At 43.2% G+C, this 23,707-nt stretch overlaps 1 protein-coding gene across 1 annotated transcript in view; it reads right to left on the bottom strand.

Annotated features, from left to right (window-relative positions):
* Positions 1–7,795: 7,795 nt before the first annotated feature.
* The window catches only part of LOC149289094 (transmembrane protein 120B-like), a 42,998-nt gene continuing 27,086 nt past the window's right edge, over positions 7,796–23,707 (bottom strand). Inside the window, exons 2-12 of the mRNA XM_089491014.1 lie at positions 19,665–19,783; positions 17,317–17,433; positions 16,653–16,712; positions 16,342–16,437; positions 15,707–15,796; positions 14,528–14,593; positions 13,787–13,848; positions 12,010–12,102; positions 11,631–11,695; positions 10,678–10,746; positions 7,796–7,903 (exon numbers count right to left, since the gene is read on the bottom strand). Of these exons, the coding sequence (XP_089347140.1) occupies positions 7,796–7,903; positions 10,678–10,746; positions 11,631–11,695; positions 12,010–12,102; positions 13,787–13,848; positions 14,528–14,593; positions 15,707–15,796; positions 16,342–16,437; positions 16,653–16,712; positions 17,317–17,433; positions 19,665–19,783 (945 nt within the window). The remainder of the gene's footprint in view (positions 7,904–10,677; positions 10,747–11,630; positions 11,696–12,009; positions 12,103–13,786; positions 13,849–14,527; positions 14,594–15,706; positions 15,797–16,341; positions 16,438–16,652; positions 16,713–17,316; positions 17,434–19,664; positions 19,784–23,707) is intronic.

Genomic DNA, 23,707 nt, shown 5'->3' with positions numbered 1-23,707 from the left:
TGCAGAAGTGATGGATGAAAAGCACACTTCCCAAAATATTCTGCATGCGATTAGGAAAATGTTTAGCCTTTGGGTGGGAGCAGAGGCGGGCACCAATGTTGAAGTTGGTTTTGTGGTAACTGACGGAGGTGCCAATATGGTGAAAGCGCTGCGAGATGGTCATATTGTTGGTGTGCACTGTGCAGCCCACATCATCCATCTTGTAGTGAAGGCAGCAATGTCAGAAGGAACTAATGTGGCAGCAGTAGTTCTGTCCCGCTGCAGAAAGATCGCTGGGCACTTTCACCATAGTGTTAAGGCTAGCCAACTTTTGAGGGAAGAGCAAGAGAGGTCAGGTCTTCCCGTACACTGCCTACGTCAGGATGTCAGTACACGGTGGAACTCCACGTTAGACATGCTAGAGAGGATTTTGGAGCAGCAGAGGGCAATCCATAATCTTGCCTCAGAGCACAATATTGGGATTACCTCTCCATTGAATAGGGAGGATTGGACAGTGATCGCCCAGCTAGTGGCAGTCCTTAAACCATTCAGGGATGCCACAGAAAATTTAAGCTCAAACACTGCCAGTCTGGCCCAGGTAATCCCAGTGTTCTCCCATCTAGGCAGCAAGATGGATGTGTTCCTTGGAAACCGTGAGGCTGTTCAAGGTGGCACTCTACATCCTGACGTAGCAGCCATAGTCAGGAAGCTGAAGGATCTGCTAAAAGTACACCTTCGCAAGCGAATGGAAGAGAGTCCCAAAATGATGCTAGCGTGCCTTTGTGATCCAAGAATTAAGGGAAAGCTAGCTTTGAAATTCAATGTTCTCAGTAGCTACCGGGAGCAATTGGTCAACAAGGTGCGTGACTGGCAGCGTAAAATGGGAATGCTGTCCGAGGAGGGTGAGGTGCAGGAGGAGGAAGAGATGATGTGGTCTGCTACCCCTAGCAGCAGCATCAGCAGCAGTGCCACAAGCAGCACAACACAGCTGAGTGGAGCAGCTGCGTTTTGGGAAGAGGCACTTGGCAGTATAGTTGGACCATCTGACAGAGCTAGCAGCAGAAAGGAGAGTAGTGCTGCTGAAATGGTCAAACTTTACCTCTGTGAAGTTCCTTCTGCTCCTAATGTTGATCCTCTTAGCTACTGGGATGAAAAGAAGAGTGTGTGGCCTGCACTCTCATGGGTTGCGCAGCAGCTTCTATCATGTCCGCCAACCACTGTTCAAAGTGAGCGCGTGTTTTCTATGACTGGAAACATACTGAGTCCACAGCGCTCACGCATGGCACCTCATCTGATGGAGCAGATTGCCTTTCTTAAATTCAATCTGCCCAAATTGGGTTACCCAGCTCTTAGCTTGGAAAGTTAAATTTTTTCTCTCTAATGTTTAAGGTAGTTTCTCCCCCTGGTTGCACTTGCTGCGGTGTGGCAATGCCTGCTACCTCCGCTGGTGTAGCCAATTTACGCTAGGGCCTAGTGTCTGAGCTCTGTAAGTCCGCTCCCAAACGCCTAGGACTGACAGTCTTTGGATGCTTTGCCCTGGGGTGAAACAGGTGAGTGGGTCGTCAATTGCCCACTCATTCACCTTTTTCCGTTTCCAACGCTGCTGCTGGTGGTGGTGCCAGTATCTTTTGCCAGTTCGCTTCCTGGCTGAAATCATGCCTCAGATGTCCCTAATGGAAAGGGTAGTTTCTCCCCCCTGGTTGCACTTGCTGCGGTGTGGCAACGCCTGCTACCTCCGCCGGTGTAGCTAGCTTATGCTAGGGCCTTGTGTCTGAGTTCTGTAGGTCTGCTCCCAAACGCCAAGGACTGACAGTGCTTGGATGCTTTGCCCTGGGGTGAAACAGGTGAGTGGGTCGTCAATTGCCCACTCATTCGCCTTTCCCAATTCTGCTGCTGCTGGTGGTGGTGCCAGTGTCTCTCTTCAATGCCAGTTCGCTTCCTGGCTAGTGTCATGCCTCGAATGTCCCTGATGGTAAGGGTAGTTTCTCCCCCCTGGTTGCACTTGCTGCGGTGTGGCAACGCCTGCTACCTCCGCCGGTGTAGCCAGCTTACGCTAGGGCCTTGTGTCTGAGTTCTGGAAGTCCGCTCCCAAACGCCAAGGACTGACAGTTTTTGGATGCTTTGCCCTGGGGTGAAACAGGTGAGCGGGTCGTCAATTGCCCACTCATTCGCCTTTTCCAATGCTGCTGCTGCTGCTGCTGGTGGTGGTGCCAGTGTCTCTTCTCTGCCAGTTCGCTTCCTGGCTAGTGTCATGCCTCAAATGTCCCTTATGGTAAGGGCAGTTTCTCCCCCCTGGTTGCACTTGCTGCGGTGTGGCAACGCCTGCTACCTCCGCCAATGTAGCCAGCTTACGCTAGGGCCTTGTGTCTGAGCTCTGGAAGTCCGCTCCCAAACGCCAAGGACTGACAGTGTTTGGATGCTTTGCTCTGGGGTGAAACAGGTGAGTGGGTCGCCAATTGCCCACTCATTCGCCTTTCCCAATTCTGCTGCTGCTGCTGCTGGTGGTGGTGCCAGTGTCTCTTCGATGCCAGTTCGCTTCCTGGCTAGTGTCATGAATCAAATGTCCCTAATGGTAAGGGCAGTTTCTCCCCCCTGGCTGCCTCTGTCTGCGGTGTGGCAACGCCTGCTACCTCCGCCGGAGTGGCCAGCTTACGCTAGGGCCTTGTGTCTGAGCTCTGGAAGTCTGCTGCCAAATGTCTAAGACTGACAGTGTTTGGGTGCTTTGCCCTGGGGTGAAACAGGTGAGTGGGTCGCCAATTGCCCACTCATTCGCCTTTTCAATGCTGCTGCTGGTGGTGGTGCCAGCATCTCTTCTCTGCCAGTTCGCTTCCTGGCTAGAGTCATGCCCAAAATGTCCCTAATGGTAAGGGCAGTTTCTCCCCCCTGGCTGCCTCTGTTTGCGGTGTGGCAACGCCTGCTACCTCCGCCGGAGTGGCCAGCTTACGCTAGGGCCTTGTGTCTGAGCTCTGGAAGTCTGCTGCCAAACGTCTAAGACTGACAGTGTTTGGGTGCTTTGCCCTGGGGTGAAACAGGTGAGTGGGTCGCCAATTGCCCACTCATTCGCCTTTTCAATGCTGCTGCTGGTGGTGGTGCCAGCATCTCTTCTCTGCCAGTTCGCTTCCTGGCTAGTGTCATGCCTCAAATGTCCCTAATTGTAAGGGCAGTTTCTCCCCCCTGGCTGCCTCTGTCTGCGGTGTGGCAACGCCTGCTACCTCCGCCGGAGTGGCCAGCTTACGCTAGGGCCTTGTGTCTGAGCTCTGGAAGTCTGCTGCCAAACGTCTAAGACTGACAGTGTTTGGGTGCTTTGCCCTGGGGTGAAACAGGTGAGCGGGTCGCCAATTGCCCTCTCATTCGCCTTTCCAATTTTTCAATGCTGCTGGTGGTGGTGGTGGTGGTGGTGGTGCCATCATCTCTTCTCTGCCAGTTCGCTTCCTGGCTAGAGTCATGCCCAAAATGTCCCTAATTGTAAGGGCAGTTTCTCCCCCCTGGCTGCCTCTGTCTGCGGTGTGGCAACGCCTGCTACCTCCGCCGGAGTGGCCAGCTTACGCTAGGGCCTTGTGTCTGAGCTCTGGAAGTCTGCTGCCAAACGTCTAAGACTGACAGTGTTTGGGTGCTTTGCCCTGGGGTGAAACAGGTGAGCGGGTCGCCAATTGCCCACTCATTTGCCTTTCCCATTTCATTATTTTCCTTCTGATACACAACCAACCAAACATAACACACACAATAACACATATAACACATATAACACACAGTGACATCACACATAACACACATACACACACACTTACAATGCACAAAACACAAGGACCTTTTCCTTGTTATTTGCCCTGGCCTTCACTCACTAATAGCATTACATTAACACTATAACTCACACTTCACCCTATAACATTTTTCCATCCACATACCTGCCAACAGACCCAACTTTTTCAGGGACAGTCCTGCTTTTTTCCAGTCCTGTCCCATCTAATTTAGCTAAACTAGGTATGCAAAATGCAAATACACATAGGTAGTTATAGCTCGGTAGGTAACGCTACTATAAACATTTAATAAATATAATCAAGTACTAAATAATAAATCTAACTTTAAAATACATTTAAATAAACCCCTATTTTTTTTAAAAAAAAAACATTAAAATTAAATTATTATTATTTAGACATAATCCATCTTTAACCAAACCAGTGCACTGCTACTAATCTTAAACATAACCGTACATTAACCCTAAGCTATTTTTTAGTTCTTGTCCAACATTTTTCCATCAGCATACCTGCCAACACACCCAAGATTTTGGTGGACAGTCCTGCTATTTTCCAGTCCTGTCCAATAAGTAAGTTGGGTTGTTGCAAAGTATGCCATTGTAAATAGGTAGCAAATGTTAGGCATGTAAAGTGGTCCAAAATCAATTTAAAAATGTAAAATATTCCCTATTCTTTTATTAAACATCTATGGACAGTACACCTCGGTATGTGTGTGCAACTCTATTGGTCGTTTCGGCAGGGGGCTCGCCTGCCATCAACGAATGAAGTGCATTCTGCAGTTCTGCAATTCACTCGTTGATGCCAGACCAGCCCCCTGCCGAAACGACCAATAGAGCTGCACACACGTACCTTCACGGCAGCTGCTGCTGCTGTGATGTGTTATTAACCCCGTATTAACCCCTGCTAGGCAACCAGGAGGAAAACGAAGATTAAACGAGCACGAAGAATGTCCGCGAATATTCGCCCGAAGAGAAGACAGGAACGGGCGAATATTCGCGGAATACGAAGATTTTTTTTCCCCGAAGACGAGCACGAAGAGCCCCCTGGTGCCCAAGTCTAGTGATAATGCTGGGTGATGTGTGGCTTTATATCTGTACATTTATATAGGAGATGACCAGTTTAACAGACCTGCTCTGAAGTGCTTGTGTGAGTAAAGAATGGAGTCACTCCCTGTGAGATAGAAATCCTGCCCTTTTGTTAGCCTTTTCACTCTGATTACGTCTTACCTTTGTAACAAAGCAGCAGTTGGTATTTTCTTTAATTACTTGTTTTGAAGTAACTTTTTAGTAATGGCCAGTAGCCATCCACTGTGTAGTAGAGCCCTGCGCAGGACTACTTTTTTAATCCCACTCCCGCGGTTTTTAATCCCGCTCCCGCCACATTTGTGGCCAATCATGCCCGCCTCCTTACCTGATTTCCCGCGCAGTCCCGCGCGGCTGCCCTCGAGTTGTTCCCTCACGGCGTCTCTTCTCTTGCTCCGCCCAGGAACAAGGCGGAGTCACAGGAAGTGACTTCACATCACGTGACTCCGTTTTGTTCCTGGGCGGAGCAAGCTAGGAGACACTGTAAGGGAGCAGCAAGAAGGCAGCCTTGCGGGACTGCGCGGGATTACCGGGACCCGCAGGTACAGTGCCTGACCGCCCGCCCGCAGCCCCAGCAAGACCGCCCGCAAGTTTTTTGGCGGGTCCCGAGGGACCCGCCTCCCAGTGCAGTCCTACTGTGTAGCACTTCAGAAAATGTGATCAGCTTCACAGTGTGCTTTACATAGGTCTTTTTTCAACCTTGTTTCCTATGTTACTAAGTCCATCAAGTTCAACCCTTCTACCTAACCTTCCTAATCTTGATCCAAAAGAAGGCCAAAAAACCCTAATTAAGCTACTTCGAATTCTGCCATCAGGGGCAAATAATTCCTTCTTGACTCCAAAAGGCAATCTGATTTCTCCTTGCATCAAGAAGCTCTAAAATATTAATGTTCTATTTATAGCCTAGTCATGCCTAAAAAAAATAAAAAAATAAATATATATATATATATATCCCTTTTGAAGGCATCTAATGTAATGGATAACAACACCACCACCATAGCAGTGAATTCCACACCTTTATTGTCCTCACTGTAAAGAATCCCTTCCTTTGTCGTCTATGAAACCTGCGCGCTTCCATTCTCAGAGGGTGACCTCTTGTTTGTACGTTTGTTAATGAACAGGTCACTGAAGAACTCTTTACATTGGCCCTGCATATATTTATATAATGTTATCATATCCCCTCTGAGACGCAGTTTTTCTAGCATCTATATTAATTTTCTTTTGTCTCTTCATAACTAGTATCACCCAATTCACAAACAACCCTCTGCATCCTATCTTTTAGCCAATTTCTGATTTCATATATTTGCCCCTAAGCCTATTTCTGTTAATTTATAGAGTAGCCTTTTATGTGGAACCGTATCAAATGCCTTAGCAAAGTCCAGATAAATCACATCTACAGCCACCCCAGGTCTATTTTTACTAACTTCTTCATAGAATGCTAATAGGTTGGTTTGACAAGACCGGTCTTTCACAAATCCATATTGATTTCTACTAATTGGATTATGGATCAATATATGATCGTGAATGTATACCTTTAGCAACCCTTCAAATTTCCCCACTACCAATGTTACTGGTCGGTAATTGAGATTTTTATCCCTTTTTAAATATGGGCACATCTGCCTTGCGCTAATCAAATGGAACTATGCCCGAGCCGAAAGAATCCCTAAATATCAGTAATAATGGTTGGGCTTAGCTCCTTAAGTACCCTTGGGTGTATACCATCTGGTCCAGGGGCCTTGTCTACCTTAACAGTATTTAATTGCTTGAGCACTTTTTCTTGTGTCAGCCAATCCCATGTTTGCTGCAACAGTTCCTTAAAATTAGCCAGCAGAGGCTCAGTCATTGGTTCTTCCTTGGTATAAACCCCAAAGGAAAAAAAAAAAAAGCATTTAAGATGTCCACTTTCTCTCTGTCCTCACTAACCAAATTTCCAGTTTCAGATAATAAAGGACCAACATTCTCTACCTTTAACTTTTTTCCATTTACATACTTAAAGTATTGGTTCATTAGGTAACTTTACCCAAGCTTATTAGCTATATATTAGTAATTGCACACCTACTGGAAACAGTTTAATTGGTGACAGAGGCTCTTAAAGAAGGTGATAAAAAAAAAAAAACTTAATAAAAGCTACTTAAACAGCAAATAATCATGGGTAGACAAATACCCCCCCAAATAAACATCAATAAGGCGTTGCTAATACAGCATTGGTTTGAGTCATGCACCTTAATTTACAAGACATTCTGAACTTTTCATTCTAAAGTAAGTGTGAGCTTCTCCCTTTAAATATTGGTTCACTGCTAGGTTCCCAGTACTACCCCATAAGCCGTGAACATGTCTGCCGAGTAGAACACTAGCACCACCATTCCTTTTCTTAAATTTATTAATTCAGACATTTCAGCAAAATCTTCTGCATTACCAAAGAAACTTACTATTAGGTAATCTCACTTTTGCTATAGGTCACCTAGACAAATTTTATTTAAAGCATTCAATATGCACTATTTAGGAGACACTCAAAAATTCATTATTTCACAGACTCACCTGAGCTTCCCCCTAACACAAATAATAACGCATGCATTACCAATGTGTGACAGTAACCCCAACATCCTGCAGCTGGACAGAGCCATATATCAAATATAGTGATTATCACCGTCATCGCTACCTGCATCAAAGCAAACTAAATATATAATCTCAAGTGGCGTTGTAAAGAACACCACAACATGATGCCAACCCAGTTGGGAAGAAAAGTTAAAACAACGCAGAAGCAGCTTAAAATGTTTCGTATGAAATCTCTCTCGCAGAGAGAAACAGGGAGCAGCAGCTCTAAACTCCAGCCATGTTACTGATACGTCATACTAGCGCGTGTTGAAATAGAAGATGTGGCTTCTTGCGGTGGGGCACTTGGTTTCCTTAGGCTGTTCAGTATGATCAAGGCCGAGTAGAAAAGCTGTATGAAAGTCTATAGGTTTAGTGTCATTAAACTCAAGATTTCTTCAGTTTGTTCTTCTGGAACTTAGTGTGAACCACCTTCAAAGTCGTCAGAAAGTTGCCCAGGAAGAGCAAGAAAAAAGCGAATGCCAACACCGATATCTGCAAAATTCAAGAAGTCTTGTTACAGTTTCACAAGATGTCATACTATTCACATACATGGCCATTAAAATAGCTGTACACAAAATCAGCCTGAACCTTTCAAGTCTGCAACATTACATAGTTTAAGATGAAATGAATAAAATGAGTGCTCCATGAAATGGTTATTAACTCTTGCCCACTATGCTTACAGGTAGCAAACCAAGTTTGTCCTAACTTTGTTCCCTGTTATGTCTGTTCCATGGTGCTTGCTATTCTAATTACCATGCGACACAGATTCACTAAATGAACCCAGTCAGTCAGGAAGACCAGGTTGAGCGTCCCCGCATATACTGTATGCCGACACCTGTACTTGTCTAACAGCCTTGGAGCACCACAATGAAGTGTGTAACGCAAATGGCTCCAAACATGTTAGATCAGGGCTTGACAAATTTGTTGTGAATCTAGGCGCCAGCTAAAAAAGTTAGGAGCCAGGATTTATTTTTTTTAAACTAACAGTTGGTCAGGAGTGATCTGATCATCATCAGCCCACTCACTAAACTCACAGCATTTGACCTGGAAGCACCCTGGACTTTCAGGTCAGTGCTGTTTTTTTTTTAATTATTTTTTTTTATATATATTTTAACGCTTTCAATGCTGATGCTTCATTGGAGCACAGCATTGATTGATATTTAGTCCCCACAAGCTTGTGGGGACAAATGTTAACGCCTGCAATGCCACGAATGTGTTAACCCCTTCAATTTCACAATTGTGTATAACGCTGCACTGTTGCTCTCATGGAGCGATCAGGCAGCAGGGGGGTGTTGGGGCTGGTCTCCACACATGTGGAGACCAAAGAACCCTCTCCCCTGTCCCTGAAGCTGCCTCTGGCAGCTGGGAAGCAATTTCTGGTCTATAGACCAGCCATTGCAGGGGGGAGTCTCTCTGATGACTGCTGTAGGCTTCCATGCCTACAGGAGTCAAAGGGCTTGTGGGGGGGCTCGTTTTTGCTGTTGCTGGTCTGCCTGGGCTTCCAGGCAGACCACCAGCAGCAGAGCCCTTACAAAACGGGAATTAACCCCTAAATGCCGCGGCATTGAAGGGGTTAAGGCTGCCCTGTTGCTCTCATGGAGCGATCAGGCAGCAGGGGGATGTTGTGTGGGGACCCAATCAACACTGAACCCCCTATACTGAAACTGCCTGTGGCAGCTGAAAACGCTATTGCAGGTTTTCCTGCAATCGCGGTTTCAGCCTACAGAATCACTCCGTGGGAGTGACCTCAGGCTCGGGGGCGGGCTTGGAGTGGCTGTGCTGTCTGACCAGACTTCCAGCATTTTTTTGTGGATGTAAGAGGCTGACAAACTCCTGGGCGCCAGGACAAAATTCTGAGTCGCCATGGGGACCTGGGATTTGTCAAGCCCTGTATTAGATGTATCTATACCACTTATATGCAAACCAAAATGCTTATCTTTCATTTAGCCAGGGAGCAATGAGTGATTGTTACATACCATTCATCAAATTATCTGCCACGGTCAACAAACTAAAGGCTTCACAGTTGTGGGCCTACAACTCCCAATGTAGCAAGCAGAATTCACACTCCTTTCAGATGGTGGCTGAACAATGTACAATTTGCACAGTTACTTTGAACCCGTAACCAAATATTGCCGCTTTTCAGATGACAAATCCTCTGACATGTGCAAATTTCCAAGCGTCTATAAGTGAAATGACCCTTGTGTACTGAAAACATTTGGCCGTACGTACAAAGAGCGGTCCCGGATGCAAAATTGTAAATGAAACCAGATTCTTGCAAAGTGCTGCACAGTTAGCATTAGAATTGCTCTTTACAAATATGGGCTTTAATTCCACACTAAACTGGGATGGCAGCAGCACCGAAGCAATCAACCTTGAGCGCTTGTATTATTAGCTGGGTGTATCCCGCATTCTGCAGCCTCACCCATGATGCACCTTTGATAAAGCCAGCTGAGTCCGATACAGCAAACTAATATAGTTAAGAAGTTCAATAGTAAGCCTTTTCTAACTGATAATTTATTAAGTATCAACACTTTGTAACTACTGTAACAAATATCTGATCCTTTTCAGAATGAAACAACGCTTTTAATCAAAACAGGTTTTGAAACAAGTGTCTATCATATGATCCGCATATTACAATTTGTTTATAATATATACCGTATTGGCTCGAATATAGGCCGCACTTTTTTCCCCCACTTTAAGTCTTTAAAGTGGGGGTGCGGCCTATATTCGGGGTCTAGCGCCCGATGCCCGGGACATGCAGTCCCGGGCGCCGGGCAGGCAGCGGGGTTAGGATACAGATCCCCCGCACCGGTGCAGGGGACCTGCATTCTACTCCCCGATACGCTCAGACAGCCTCCCCTGCCAGCACTTCCCACGGGGGGGAGGGGGGTGCCGGCACAGGAGGTTGTCTAAGCGCATGATGCGTTTTACCTCTGCCCCCCCCCCCCCCCACTTACCGGAGCAGACTCCCGGGTGTCTTGCGGGGCCGGCGGGAGACATCTACGCAATACGCGTATACAACTTCCGGTGCCGGCACATCTTTAAAAAAGCACCAAACTTTTAGGGTGCAGCCTATATACGGGGGCGGCCTATATCCGAGCCAATACGGTAATCATGCGCAGGGTGAACACTTTCTGCTATCTCATGTGATATGTCACTGCAGATTTTCACAAGGTGCATCAATGTGTATATATATATTCCTAGTTTTTGAACCAAGTAATGAATGTGTGCCAGTCCACACGGAAATTCAGTAAAGAATACATTACCTGCCACTCTTTGCATTCTTCATGTCTGGACAGCTCAAATAGCGTGATTGCGTTGTACAACTGCCAAAACTTTAATAAAAAATAAACATACATTATATATTAGGAGCCGGTATCTATTGGAAGGTAATGCATACAGGTCTGAATTGATATGCATCTCTAACCCAGAGCTGCCCCCTGCTGACTCAAATAGGGCATTGCCAAACATTCACGTAATTACCTTAAAGTACTTTAAAAGCTGCCTTGAACATTTCAGGTACGCTTGCCGTTACTAAACAGAAAAATACAATGCTTCCCCTCCCCCATGCCCCTAAGATAGGGTAATGACACGGAACAGGAACAGCGTATGGAAAGATGTAAACATTTACAGTACTGGCCACACATTGCGCAAGTCAGGAGGCTCTCAGCGTACAATTTAAATCATTGCACATGGGACTAAAAAAGTCTATTCTTTTTTTGGCAAACATATCAAAATTGTTTAGAGACATGGGATTATACTTGAAAACACTCACGGCAAGTACAGCCGGAGAGAGAGCATGGAGAATTTACAGTTGAGTCCATACTGAATTCAACAAGTTGATTGGATTGGATTTCAATGGAACTCGCCACCCCTGAGGAAGAAAGGAAGCTCAGCCAGTTCCTCTATGTGAAGGGCTAAACTCGGTGAATACCAAGACATGAGAAATATCATCACCGAGCTACTCTCGAGCCAAATAGTCATAATCATAGTTCTCACCGTTCTCTTTATTTGCACAATCACACAATACTAATGTAGTGGCCAAAATGGATTTTTGCTAAAATTGGATCCTCTGCAGCAAAAGATTCATTTTTTTTTTTTTTTAAAAGGCAGAGGGAGGGCAAAATTATTTTATTTGTAAAGAAATGTTTTACCCTTCGTTTCAATTCCACATAAATATAGCTCGTTTTACAAGGAAACAAAGTCACTTGAGACTTACATGGCCAAAAAAGAGGGAGGGAAGTAGGAACGTCAGTCCTCTCCACATCCACGATTGGAATCCCTCTAGAAAGCAAGACAAGTATTCTATCAGCCGAAGCACATGAACAGAACACTATGTGCTATGGCCGATAGCAACATAAAAGATTGTCTAGAGTTACATTTACATACATTTAAACTATCTGTAGTAATGTCATTTTCAGCTGTCCGCACAATGCTGCGATTGTCATTGTAACAGAACCCAGAATATCACTGTAAACAAATTGCAGACTCTTTACCTGGTGTAACTTATTGTCAGCCCGTGCTATGCTTCTGTAAGGTACATGTTGACAATTCCTAATCAGTCATAGAAACTACCCGTTGGTGGCAGTTTTACTTACCTACAGTAAGGTCTAAATGATTTCTCTCTCCTAATGCACGCAATCTATATAAACAACCACTTTGATAATAGTACTGCAGAAACTGCACACAACCTAGAAGAAAACAAAATGTTTTTTAATTTGTTGCACAACTCCAAATTAATGTTGATTATATACAGAAAGCACCACGTAGAAAGTGACAGCTGATAAGAACCATTTAGCCCATCTAGTCTGCCCTCCGATGATTTTTCTTAAAAAAAAACCAAAAACATTACTTCTCATTGCCCTAGCATAACATCTAGCCAGTATAACCCTCCTGCCCCCGTTCACAACCCCCAAACCTGTTAAGCCATAGGCATAAAAATTATACAAAAAATGTACACCTTATAGTATGCTCCCTGGTGCTGGGAAAGTCTGGAAAATCTATATAAATTAGGTATTTCTGAAATCAGGACACCTGAATTGATAAACTTGGAGGGGATTTTCCATCACTTTACCTAATTTTGTGAGGATTCAGAGGGAAAATGTAAAAAAAAATTAGTTTATTTTTCTAATCTTCGCTAGTTTTTACTAAATTTCTCATTCTAAGTTTTCAGCTAATCATCCAACTATGGTATCAAACGAAAGCTCTATCTCTACTTGAAAAAACAATATATAGTTTACATGGGTACTAGGAAAAGAGAATCATCGCTAAACCGACATACCCCAAAAATGGCAAAATTGTTCTGGGCTTTGAGGTAAAAAAAACCCCTGGGATTGAAGGGGTTAAACTCCTGTACTTTGTTAAACCTGGATCCAGGGCCGGCCCAAGGCAAAATGCCGCCTGGGGCGAATTTTAAAATGCCGCCCCCCCTTATTCCTCTCCCTCCGTCCCTGCCGCCCCCCCCCCCCATTACCCACCCTTCCTCTCCCTCTGTCCCCCCCCCGGGTACTTACCTTTCAGCAGTCCTGCGGCGAGTCTCCCTGTTCGGTCTCGGTGCCGGCTTGTAATGCTGAGCGCCGGAAATCTTCCGGCACTCAGCATTACAAGCCGGCACCGAGACCGAACAGGGAGGCTCGCCGCAGAGGAGAGAGAGAGGGGCGCCGAGCGGGTACTGACAGCTTGGTAAGCGAAAACCACTCGGCGCCCCTCTCTCTCTCTCTTTCGCTTTTTAAAAAAAAAAAAAAAAAAGGGCTTGGGGCGGCAAAGTGGAGCGGTTGCCCCACTCGGCTCCATTGTCGGGCCGGCCCTGCCTGGATCCACCCACACAAAAGATTTTCCCCTAGGGTTTAAAATGGAGTCCCTCCATAAAATGGGCCCAGGATACGTCATTTATAGATAAATTATTATTGGTAACTGGCTTTTCACATCAGACAACAGAACCAGATATCTGGAAGAGCATTAGGTTCACATACTCCCAGAGCAACTGACCTAGGAGCTGCGTTCAACGTGAAGCCCTATCATTCCTTCATCCCCGTACCCAGACATACAGGTTGTGGTGTCATGGCGAGGGAGGCAACCTAGAAGCTTTCTCATGGTAAGACTGCAAGGCGCACAAAACGTGGAAACATTTTTTCTTACAAACAAAAAAACCAAATGCCTGCTCATTTAAAACGCCTATGTTCTATTGTACAGCACTATGGAATACGATGGGGCTATATAATCCAAGAAGAATGTATAGCAAATCACACTATGCAAGTGTTAACTGTTAAATCGATTGTGTTTTCAGGCGGGCAACACATGCTCACAATTACTTGCGTCTCCAGCGAAAGGATAATGAGACACAGAGAACAATACCAAGACATGTTCAACACTTACTTTGATAGATTGAAAATGCCAAAAATTGATTGCGAAACATTCGATACATAAGACCATCTGGCCTAATTAAAGATAAAAAGATACCGGTGAGCTTAATTTTGTTAAGATCACATGATTGTAAACACACACAAACTACTATCCCAATTATCTAATTTTGGTAAATACAGATACAACAAACAGGGACAGTCGAGCGTCCGCACCCGCATCAATTAACAATGCAAATGAAAGCACTTTGCACCTATTTTTTTACCCTACAGGTTACAGAATGCATATTAAATTTTAAATTGCTCACCTTTGCCATATCCGCACACCATTCCCCCCCCCGTGGACCCCATTTCCATACCACTTTTGGCTGTTTGAACCAGTCAGTCAATCAGTGGCAGGAAAGCGCTACCTTTTAAAATCAATAGGAGTGCTTTCTGCAAAATGCATGCAGATGATTGCGTTACACCATTTGGAACGCTCACCCATACCAGTACCGGAGCTAACTGGTGGCAAGAACCGCAATCATGCACTTTGGCAAGCAAGTGAAAACTTTGCCTGCAAGCCTAAGGGCTGGTGAGCAGAGAAAGAGGGAGAACCCATAGGGAGGATTCTGCATTTGCACAGGGATAAAGTAAATTTAGTAGAAACACTCATCTATCATGTGAATTAAAGTACATACAATGCCAGGAGCATCTCTGAACTCATTCTTCTTGAACTACAAAACAGTTTTAAGAATACACCAAGTAATAAACTTACCATGTTAACATCACCCCCGAAAGAAACGTTGAGACATAATGATGGGAAACCCACCATCCTTTAATTCTGCATAACAAAAAAAATTTGGGTTAAATAAAAAGCATGAATTAAATTGATAAAAACACAAGATTAATATTTTTTCCAGACAGAGAAGAATACTGGATAATTTTCAACATAACACTTTCATCAAAGGGCAGGGATGTTGTTGTAAGGATAACATTAAGAACTTCTGAAAAGTTATATTTGAAGTCTAAGCTTTGCAGATAAGGACCTCATTTTTTTCCACAGCTTAAATTAGGAAATTCCTGCTTAAGACTGAACGTAAAAATACTCATCTACTCTAGACCTATGGTACTGTGGTTTTTCCTAAGGCAACTGATTGTCTGGCTCCTACTTAAAGACACCATATTATACTATAACTAAATTCTAGTATGATATGCAAATAAACATTAAAAAGTAATTTTACTCTCTCCTTTATTCTGTAGGCTTAAGGACATAACACAAACTTAAAATACTTCTTCTGTTTCTATGGTAACCAACCCACCAGCACTGGTGCGTGTGTCACATTACAATTACGTGTTGCAAGCAAAAGTTTAGGTGACAATTTTTATTCAAAGTTCTGGGGTGGGTTTGGAGCAGGTGGAATGGTTTCTTTAAAAGGACTACTGAACAATAATGACACTTTCCTGAACAATAACAACACAGTGGTTCTCAACCTGTGGGTCGCGACCCCTTTGGGGGGGGTCAAACGACCCTATGGTCTTAGGCGACCCCTGTGAAAGGAAAACACATATTTCACAATATATAATTACATAATTTTATGGTTGGGGGTCACCACAACATGAGGAACTGTATTAAAGGGTACCACAGGCAGAATATTTCTTACTAGCAAAATGTATATAACTCAAGAGGCAAGAATACTTTTACCCAACAGTGTTTATACGACTGATGCTCTTAGACATGCCCCGATGCTTCACTTGAAACCTACCCCACTGAACAGCCCTGGGTTCAGGAATTTATTTACTGCCGAGTACATCTGACCTACAATACTGCCATATTTATTTTCTTTCCATACACGTTCTCAGTTTGTGAAGAGTGGTGGGGCATTTCACACAGTCCTGTTGTTTTTTTTTTTGGAACGTAGTCTGGACAGCTCTATCACTACGTGCAGACACTCACCTGGAGCCATTGGTAATCAGGATACTCTCTCTAATGGTCAGTGTACAGTAGTACCAAACCAACAAGAAGTTAAATACTTCATCTGTCACCCTGGGGAGCAAATTGATAGAATGTAAGCAGCAGATATGTTTTTTTCAGTGTTTATCCATCTTGTCGCTATCCAATGTAAGAGCTGTACACTTTCATACTAGGAAAGGGGGTGAAAAATAAGCGGAGCATTCGCTAAGGAGGGAGTTTAATCACTATGCCTCAAGCAGGAGCAAACTCAATAAGCTTCTCCTACAAGGTGAGCTCAGTTGCCTTGATATAAAGCACAGGTAGGGGGTGATTTCTGAAATGTTCAACTCTTATGCAAACTCTCTCTTTAGTGAACGGATCCAATGGACAAAACAAAAATAGTGGATCTGACAGATAAATGAGAATTTAGGCCAATTCACCAATTATGAAACTCCACTACACACTACTTTCACTCAATTCTGTAACAAAAGCGTAATAATCACATTTACATTTTCACTTAAGTGATAATTAGAGAAACACCTCTGGAGGGAGCTCCTGACAGCCACACAAGTCAGAATATGCCACTGGTTCCCAAAACAACTTTTAATCTAGCGGTGATACAGATAACATCCACATACCTGTAATGAAGCACAAACCGACATGCTATGGCTCCCAGCAGCAAGATTATTGTCAAGTATAGCTTGAATTTTTCATATTCATCCTTGTAAGCAAACCTGAAAACATATCAAGCAGATGGCATGAACATTAGTTCGGCTTGCTTGGAGTTCCGTAAGTTATAAAGTGCTTTTATCCGATTAATTGAAAAAAAAAAAAAATCAGCCAACTAATCGATTATAAAAATATATCACTGTTGGAGTGTCCCAACATAACCTAACAATGTATTGTTTCACAATACCTTCACTTAATGAGGGTAAAATGACACACTTACTTTGCTTGATTACTAAGCAGAGTCACGTTCACATTTCCAAGCACTAAGTTGAGGTACAAACTGAAAGATAAAAAAAGGGAAACATCTGTCAGTGATATTTAAAGTTCTATACCAAACATTGCGAGCACTAACCACAGATCCCAACAAAACAATCCACAAACCTTAAGCAGACCAGGTAACCAGACATCCCAACATTGTGCTTAGATACATCAAATGTAACATAAATGACCCCTTACACATCTATATAAAATGTAGATGGATACAGCAAGACAAGCAAGGAGTGGGCAGCTTACTAGTACAACAAATATTAAAGAATATACTATTGGTATTTTAATAGATAAATACATGTTTCTGTGGAATTGTGCAAAGGTGCACTTTTTTGGCAATAAATAATGTCTAGAATACAGATGTGGACTCTTTTGAACCGTCTGCCCGTTCACTTTAATTATAGAGAGGGAGGTTATAGTTTACTTTCATTAAAGGGAAATTCTCAACTCAAAAATGTCTCAATAGCTTTATGCTGCACAAAATAAACTTAGGCAGCAAACACATCCTCTTCTGAAAAGTGGTGTTATCATACAGTACATCGTAGTAACCACATGTACAGCTCGAGGGTTGTTTTAATAGTTTGTTAAAATTAAGTCAGCAACTATTTGCTACTTACCCATTTTTCTTCGGCAAATAGGCTTCCATGTCAAAAAACACATTGTGTCGCTCCTTAATAGTGCTGTCTATCTGCTGAATAAGATCTGTCTCTGCGGGACTTGCAGAACGTTTATGCCTTAAAGAGAAGAAACAGATTACATTAAAGTGTTAAACAATCATCTAACCGAGGGAGCACAAATTATACATATGATAAGACCAGTCCATAAAATAATTTTTGCCCTTATTACATTTCTAATATATTTAGAGCTTGTGTATTGTAAAACGATATTGTATTTTATCACATGCAAGGTTGTGCCTACATTTAGCGTATGCTGTTTGAGCAGCACAAAAAAACAAACAAGTTAATTGACTTCTAATCCTTGTTCAGAAAAGCAAAACAACAGATGAAATGCAAGTACTAGAATTTAAGAAGACACACAAAAGTAGCTTCTCTTGGGACAACTTTTGTTGGGTACATTAGCAGCAGAGCAAGCAGATTTTCGTCTACTTACTATGCCGTCTCCTCCTGTGCCTAAAGCTTTTGGGCATTAAAAGTAAACTTAGATACACACAGACAAGCAGTTACACGACCAGGCAGACAATTCAAAGCAGTCTGTAAAAATCATGGTTTATTTAGCAGATTCTGCCCCTTGTAAATCTGCCCCTGCGTCATTAAAGGACTTTAACGGTTTCTACTACCAAGAAGAAGATGAAAAATAAAGCGATCCAGAGCCCTAAACAGAAGTTTACTCAGATCATTGGATTTTCTTCACTATCCCTTTAACCCATAAGCATTACTGTCCATAGCAAACTGAATGGGAAGCAATCAAATAGTAAATCAGAGAGAAGAATAAGGAGATGTTTGACAGAAAACTAAATACATCGAGACTGACCAGTTTTATGCATACTAAAAGGTTACCTAGCCCCCCAAAAAGCCAACAGTGTAAAAAAAAAAAAAATCTAAACTATAAGAAATACCAGTAAGACTTGCATTATAATGTTTACTATACTGAATAGCCAACACAATGAGCTATTTGACAAGGGACTCTAGCCCAGTATCTCAAACAGTAAATCTGTCTAATAGATTATATTGGAGTAGAAATCAGGGAAGAGAGACGTTCCCTACAGTAAAAGCCCGAGTAGCCATGAACACAGTAGGACAAAAAATATCAAGTAAATCTCAAATTGTACTGAACGATATACATCCCCTTGTCCTAAACCAGAAACAAAATGTGTATTTACCTGGCAGGAATCAAGCTAAAAGTAATGAACTAATTATTTTATATTAAATATATAGTATATTTTTAAACAAAGAATATACGTTTAAAAAGGAAGAAACGAAGGTGCATGCATAAGGCATGACCTTTCCCGTAACTATAATTAAGGTTGCTACAAGTATATACCTGTAAGACACACTCTCGAGAGAATACAACGTGAAAAAGGTATCACAGTTTGAGCTACTGAGACCTAAATAGGCATACAGAAGTCTCTGAGGATCAAATTAATTATTCTGTGCAATAAATCTAAGTGCTCACTATGAATTAACCGTTCTAAGACAAGCGTGAATAGCATTCACACGCTCACACACGCTCGCATGTCAACATATGCAAACTATGAAATAAAGAGATATCATGGTGGCACGTTGATTTGTCTTTGTCAATTCTCGTCTTGTCATACCCCTTGAAGATATGTATTGTATTAAGTGCTGCGTAAATTGTTTTCGCGCTATGGCCAATTTCCCTGCCAATGATTGGCTGCTTAAGCTGTCAATCAGTGACGGGAATGTGCTTCATTTATTCAGACCATGGAGAAAAAAAAAAAAGATTTTGTGTCATGGCTCCAAATTCCGTGTCATGTAATTTTTTTTTTGTTTTGGAAGAATACATATTATAAATAAATATATATATATATATATCAAATGGTTAATGTTACTCACATAGTACTTTAGTATGCATTCCTCTGTCTCTTTAAATATATACATTTAGGCATTTGTCTACTACTGGAACAGTTGAATATCTTAACAATGCTCCATATCTCTATAATGTTTGGCCAGCATTAGGCCATGGACCGGAGGAGCAGACACCTCACCAACAGCACAGAGCAACTTTTCCAGAGCCTGGATCATTTTGTGCCCCGACCCCATCCCACCAGCTCCTCCGCCAGCTTCCACAACAAGTTCACTCAATCTCCTACAAGTTTATCCTTATGTCAGTGATTTAACACCTTACCTGACCCCGTCATTGAAAACTTCACTTTCTATAAGTAGGGCTGGTGTCATGAATGGGAGATTCTCGCCATTCTGACACCTATTTCATGACCAGGTCTTCTTTCATGGAGACACTGCAGTTAGTGCCCTTACTTCCTTACCTTTGAAGATTGTATTTCAGTTCTGCCAGACGTCTCTTATGTTTATTTATGTAGCTACTGCACACACTTTGTAGGCTGTTCAATTCTTCCAGCTTCTGTCTGTACACTTTGTGTGTTTCCTGTAAGAAAAAAACAGTATATGTGCCCAGTCTTATTAAAAAAGGTATTTATTATGCTTAAAATGGGTTTATTAGGATAAGGTACATTTTTTTTCTTTTTCTGTGTTCTATGGCAGCCTTGGCATAGAAGTTTAGTTTCTATTACACATACATATTTCATGTTCTACTGTACTATACACAACCCCGCAAATCCTTCATGACAGCTGTTTCAAAAAAAAAAACTACCCTAGTAACAAAAATAGCTTCAAAATGGGATGTTCCTGCTTCAGATTACAATAAACACAGCTCAAAATTGGCTCGGCAGCCTACAGGACTTTCTCTGCTCCTGGGTCCAAACAACCAGCCAGACTGGATTTCTAGGTGTATGTTGCCCAAACAGAGAAGTATGCTTAGTTCTGGAAACACAGCCACGTACACGTGGTGACTATGTGCAGCTGGAACTCCAAATACTAGTTTGTTATCAGTAACCTTGATCTCTCCTGTATTATGCGATCTGTGTTTGGAGGGCGAGCCATTACTTTATAACCCGCCATTCCATGATATCACTCACAGGGTCTTTTATTTCAAAGCAAAAGTATCAATGAGGTGGAATAAAGGTGAAAAATTTTCTCAAAACAATGGGCTTATACATAAAAAGTGATTCCGGCACAATGTTTCAAAAATGGTCCCCTCGCCATAGCTACCAAAGAAATGCTCTCTGGCAGGGCCATTCCACTGGTTGCCATGGTGTTAAGACCAATTTTCTAATGTCGCACCAGTAAATTCATACGCTCTGAGTAGTAAGACTTGCTGTTTTGTGGTCACCCAGCATGCAACGTTATTCCAAAATCTGCCTGCAAGAACCTCATGACACCACTTGTTGTGTGCGGTTTACTTATTGTACAGCGCTGCGGAATGCGACGGTGCTATATAAAGTAGAAAAGTTGAAGCGTTCTAACATAGCAGCTCAACTATATACTGTAAAGTAGTATGATAAGCTCCTCCTGTACATGTTGGACCTGCATAAAACAGGTAAACTGGTGGTGGGAGGTCTTTAAAGCGAGTAAGAGAGCGTGAGCGAGCAAGCGAGCGCAGGAGCGTGAGCGAGCAAGCGAGCGCATGAGCGTGAGCGAGCAAGCGCATGAGCGAGGGTGTGAAAGACTGAGAAAATAATAATTTTTTACCCTTCTACTGTGTAGAAGGGTAGCTTTTTCTATAAAAAATGAATTTTCTTTATAACAGCACCAGACTAAAAGGGTGCGGCCCATAATCAGGACAATACGGTACATTTATACAGGTCCACCCGCCAACAATTACCTGCAATGTCAAAGTTCTAAAACTTAATAGCCCAGTCCTAACATTGTTAAAGACCAAAGGCCAATAAGTCAAGGCATTCTTGCAAGGATAGTTTTTATTTTAACCAAACATCAAGTAAAGGTACAAAGGTTTTTATAAAAAAAAAATACCAATTGTCACAGCTTCAAGCATGCTGAACACGTTCATTCCAACTAACCCACGCTTGTGTTTTTACCTCAGCGTTATTGTTTTGGAGAGGTTTAGGTCAAATGTTTCCCTCTAAATATAAATATAATGTTTTAATGTAAAACAGAGGGTTTGTTCACATAGCATGCACACGTCTAGCTTACATTGTTAGTAAGAATACATTCAGACAGCTAGCTGATAGCCCAAGGTTACTTCAGTACATATCACAGGATACAGACAGCTGGCACACTTCCAGTTTTCCTATCTAGCCAACAGTTGAGCGAAGCGAGGCGCGCTGGCACAAAGAGCTCGTTTTCAGAACAAACTACAGATAGTAGGGATGGAAATTTTTAGCTTCTTCAAACGTGAGGAATTTCTATTGCACTTTGCTGGGGGTTTAACCAATGTACCATGCCGCTTAAATGGAAATGGCAGCCAAGGATTAAATACGGCCTGGGTTTTACAGCCGCATCATTAATAGACCGTGCCCCCCGAACATAAATTGCCCTTCATCATAGAGATCACTAGCAAAAAGAGCCAGTGTTACAATTTATGAAGCACTTTGTGAAAACACAAAATCATGCCTCAAAATGTTATGCACATTTGTCAGGTCGTACAGACTTTCTATTCCTAAGTGGTGGTATTGCATCCATATGCATAAAGGCTTATGCTTCCTCCCAAAATGAAAAAAGAGACACCTGAAACAGTAGATGCAGCCCTGCGGCAGAAGCTGCCCTCCTCCCCAAAGTGATACTATTCATGTCACCGATTAGCTGTTTGAAGCAATCAATCCATGGCAGGAAAGCCATTTAATCAATGGGAGGCCTTTCCACACATATGCATGGGGTCTAAAGAGACCCCACACTCACAGCATTCCCTGAGTGAGAGCTGGAGATGAGTGCAACCGGTGCCATTTAGCTGTTATGTGCATTAAGTCTTCCACGCTTGCAGTTATGAATTATAACTCGGCTCAAAATACGCTGGACAGACAGACACACCATGGCGTATGTTGTTTATTAAAGTAATATTGCGCTGTGTGGGATGCACCTTTGAGAGCATTGACCTCCCGCTGATCATGTCCACAGTATTGCTTTCAACTTGAAAAAAGGAGGCTAGTGCTCTCAAAAGCATTTATACCACTAGCCCAGAGGCATAACACTGCTAACCCGGCAAATGTACTAAACCACGGCCTACTCGGGACTGCAAGACTCCTGTCCAAGAACAGACCAGCCCCAATATGCCCTATTTAAGGATAAGCTGCTGGGGTATCGCCCTGTATATCGGCAGTGTCAATGGCAGGGGCTTTAAATACCTGGACGGATACAATAGTACGAAATTTCTATAACAAAACGTAGCCAACCTGGGAGGTGACAGGTGTATTAAATAATGGTCATTAAGCCTATGGGCTCTTCATGCCCCAGAGAGGGTAGGTGGGTATCTCTCACTAGACAGCATGCTATATATTTCTACCAGAGGGAAGGGCATCTGCTAATACTGGATGGGCATTGACAGCGATAGACATGCGTTATTACGGGGAGACATGACGCTGCGTTTCATGAGTTTACGGTAGACACCGTGGTGCAGCTGATGTAAATCCTTTCATTGAGGGGTGGACGACCCTGTACCGTGTCCATACAATAAACGGCACGTCCCCCGGCTCTCACGTACCTGCAGCTGCTCGAATTCCTTATCCAGCTCCCCCCATTCCTCCTGGCACTTGTGCATAGACATCGCGAGCACCGCACACAAACCCGGCCGCCACCGCAGCCACGCTCACACCTGACGTCACCTCCCTAACTCCATGACCCAGGCGATCGCCCGGCCAAAGGAGGCGGGCTCAGCACATCGCGCATGCGTGTATCAGTGGGCTGAGCTTTGATTAGGACTATGAGAGGCCAGTGTGGAGTGTCGGGGAGGGGCTTGTGCAGAATAGGCGAATGATATAGTGAGATCATAAACGCCTGTTTCGTGTGTGGGGTAGACAGACAGCCCTCCCGCATATTCCTCTTGTGGCCCCAGACCTCTCTATGACTCTCTGTTCATTTTGAAGGGACTAGGTGTGTTTGGTTTGAGTTTACCTCAATATTGTAAAGGCCTAAACGTTACAATAATGTGTGTGGGAATAACCGACTAAATCAGTTTAAAAAATATACTGTGTCAGTAAAATACGTAATTATCCTTCCACACCTTACTATGATTATATAAATGGTTGACAAGGTACCATACAATGTCTGGGTGAGACCCTGTTCAATAAAAACAAACGTTTGTAGAGAAACACTCAGAAGTTTCTCCTTCCCAGATCACCCTGGAGAAAGGCACAAGTAGCTATTGTTGTCAGAGAAGCCTGAATGCTGTGTGGATCCTGCTTGAGCTTCACTGCCTGGCTTAGATTCCTAACAAGAACACAGACACCTTTATTGTGTTGTACATTGTATATTGTTCTTATGAGTATCTTGTTATAAA

Source organism: Sceloporus occidentalis, unplaced genomic scaffold (assembly GCF_023333645.1).
Source record: "Sceloporus occidentalis isolate IW3139 unplaced genomic scaffold, rSceOcc1.0.p SCAF_48, whole genome shotgun sequence".
Lineage (NCBI taxonomy): Eukaryota > Metazoa > Chordata > Lepidosauria > Squamata > Phrynosomatidae > Sceloporus > Sceloporus occidentalis.
Note: the sequence above shows the minus strand (reverse complement) of the source record. Positions and strands in the feature narration are given on the sequence as shown.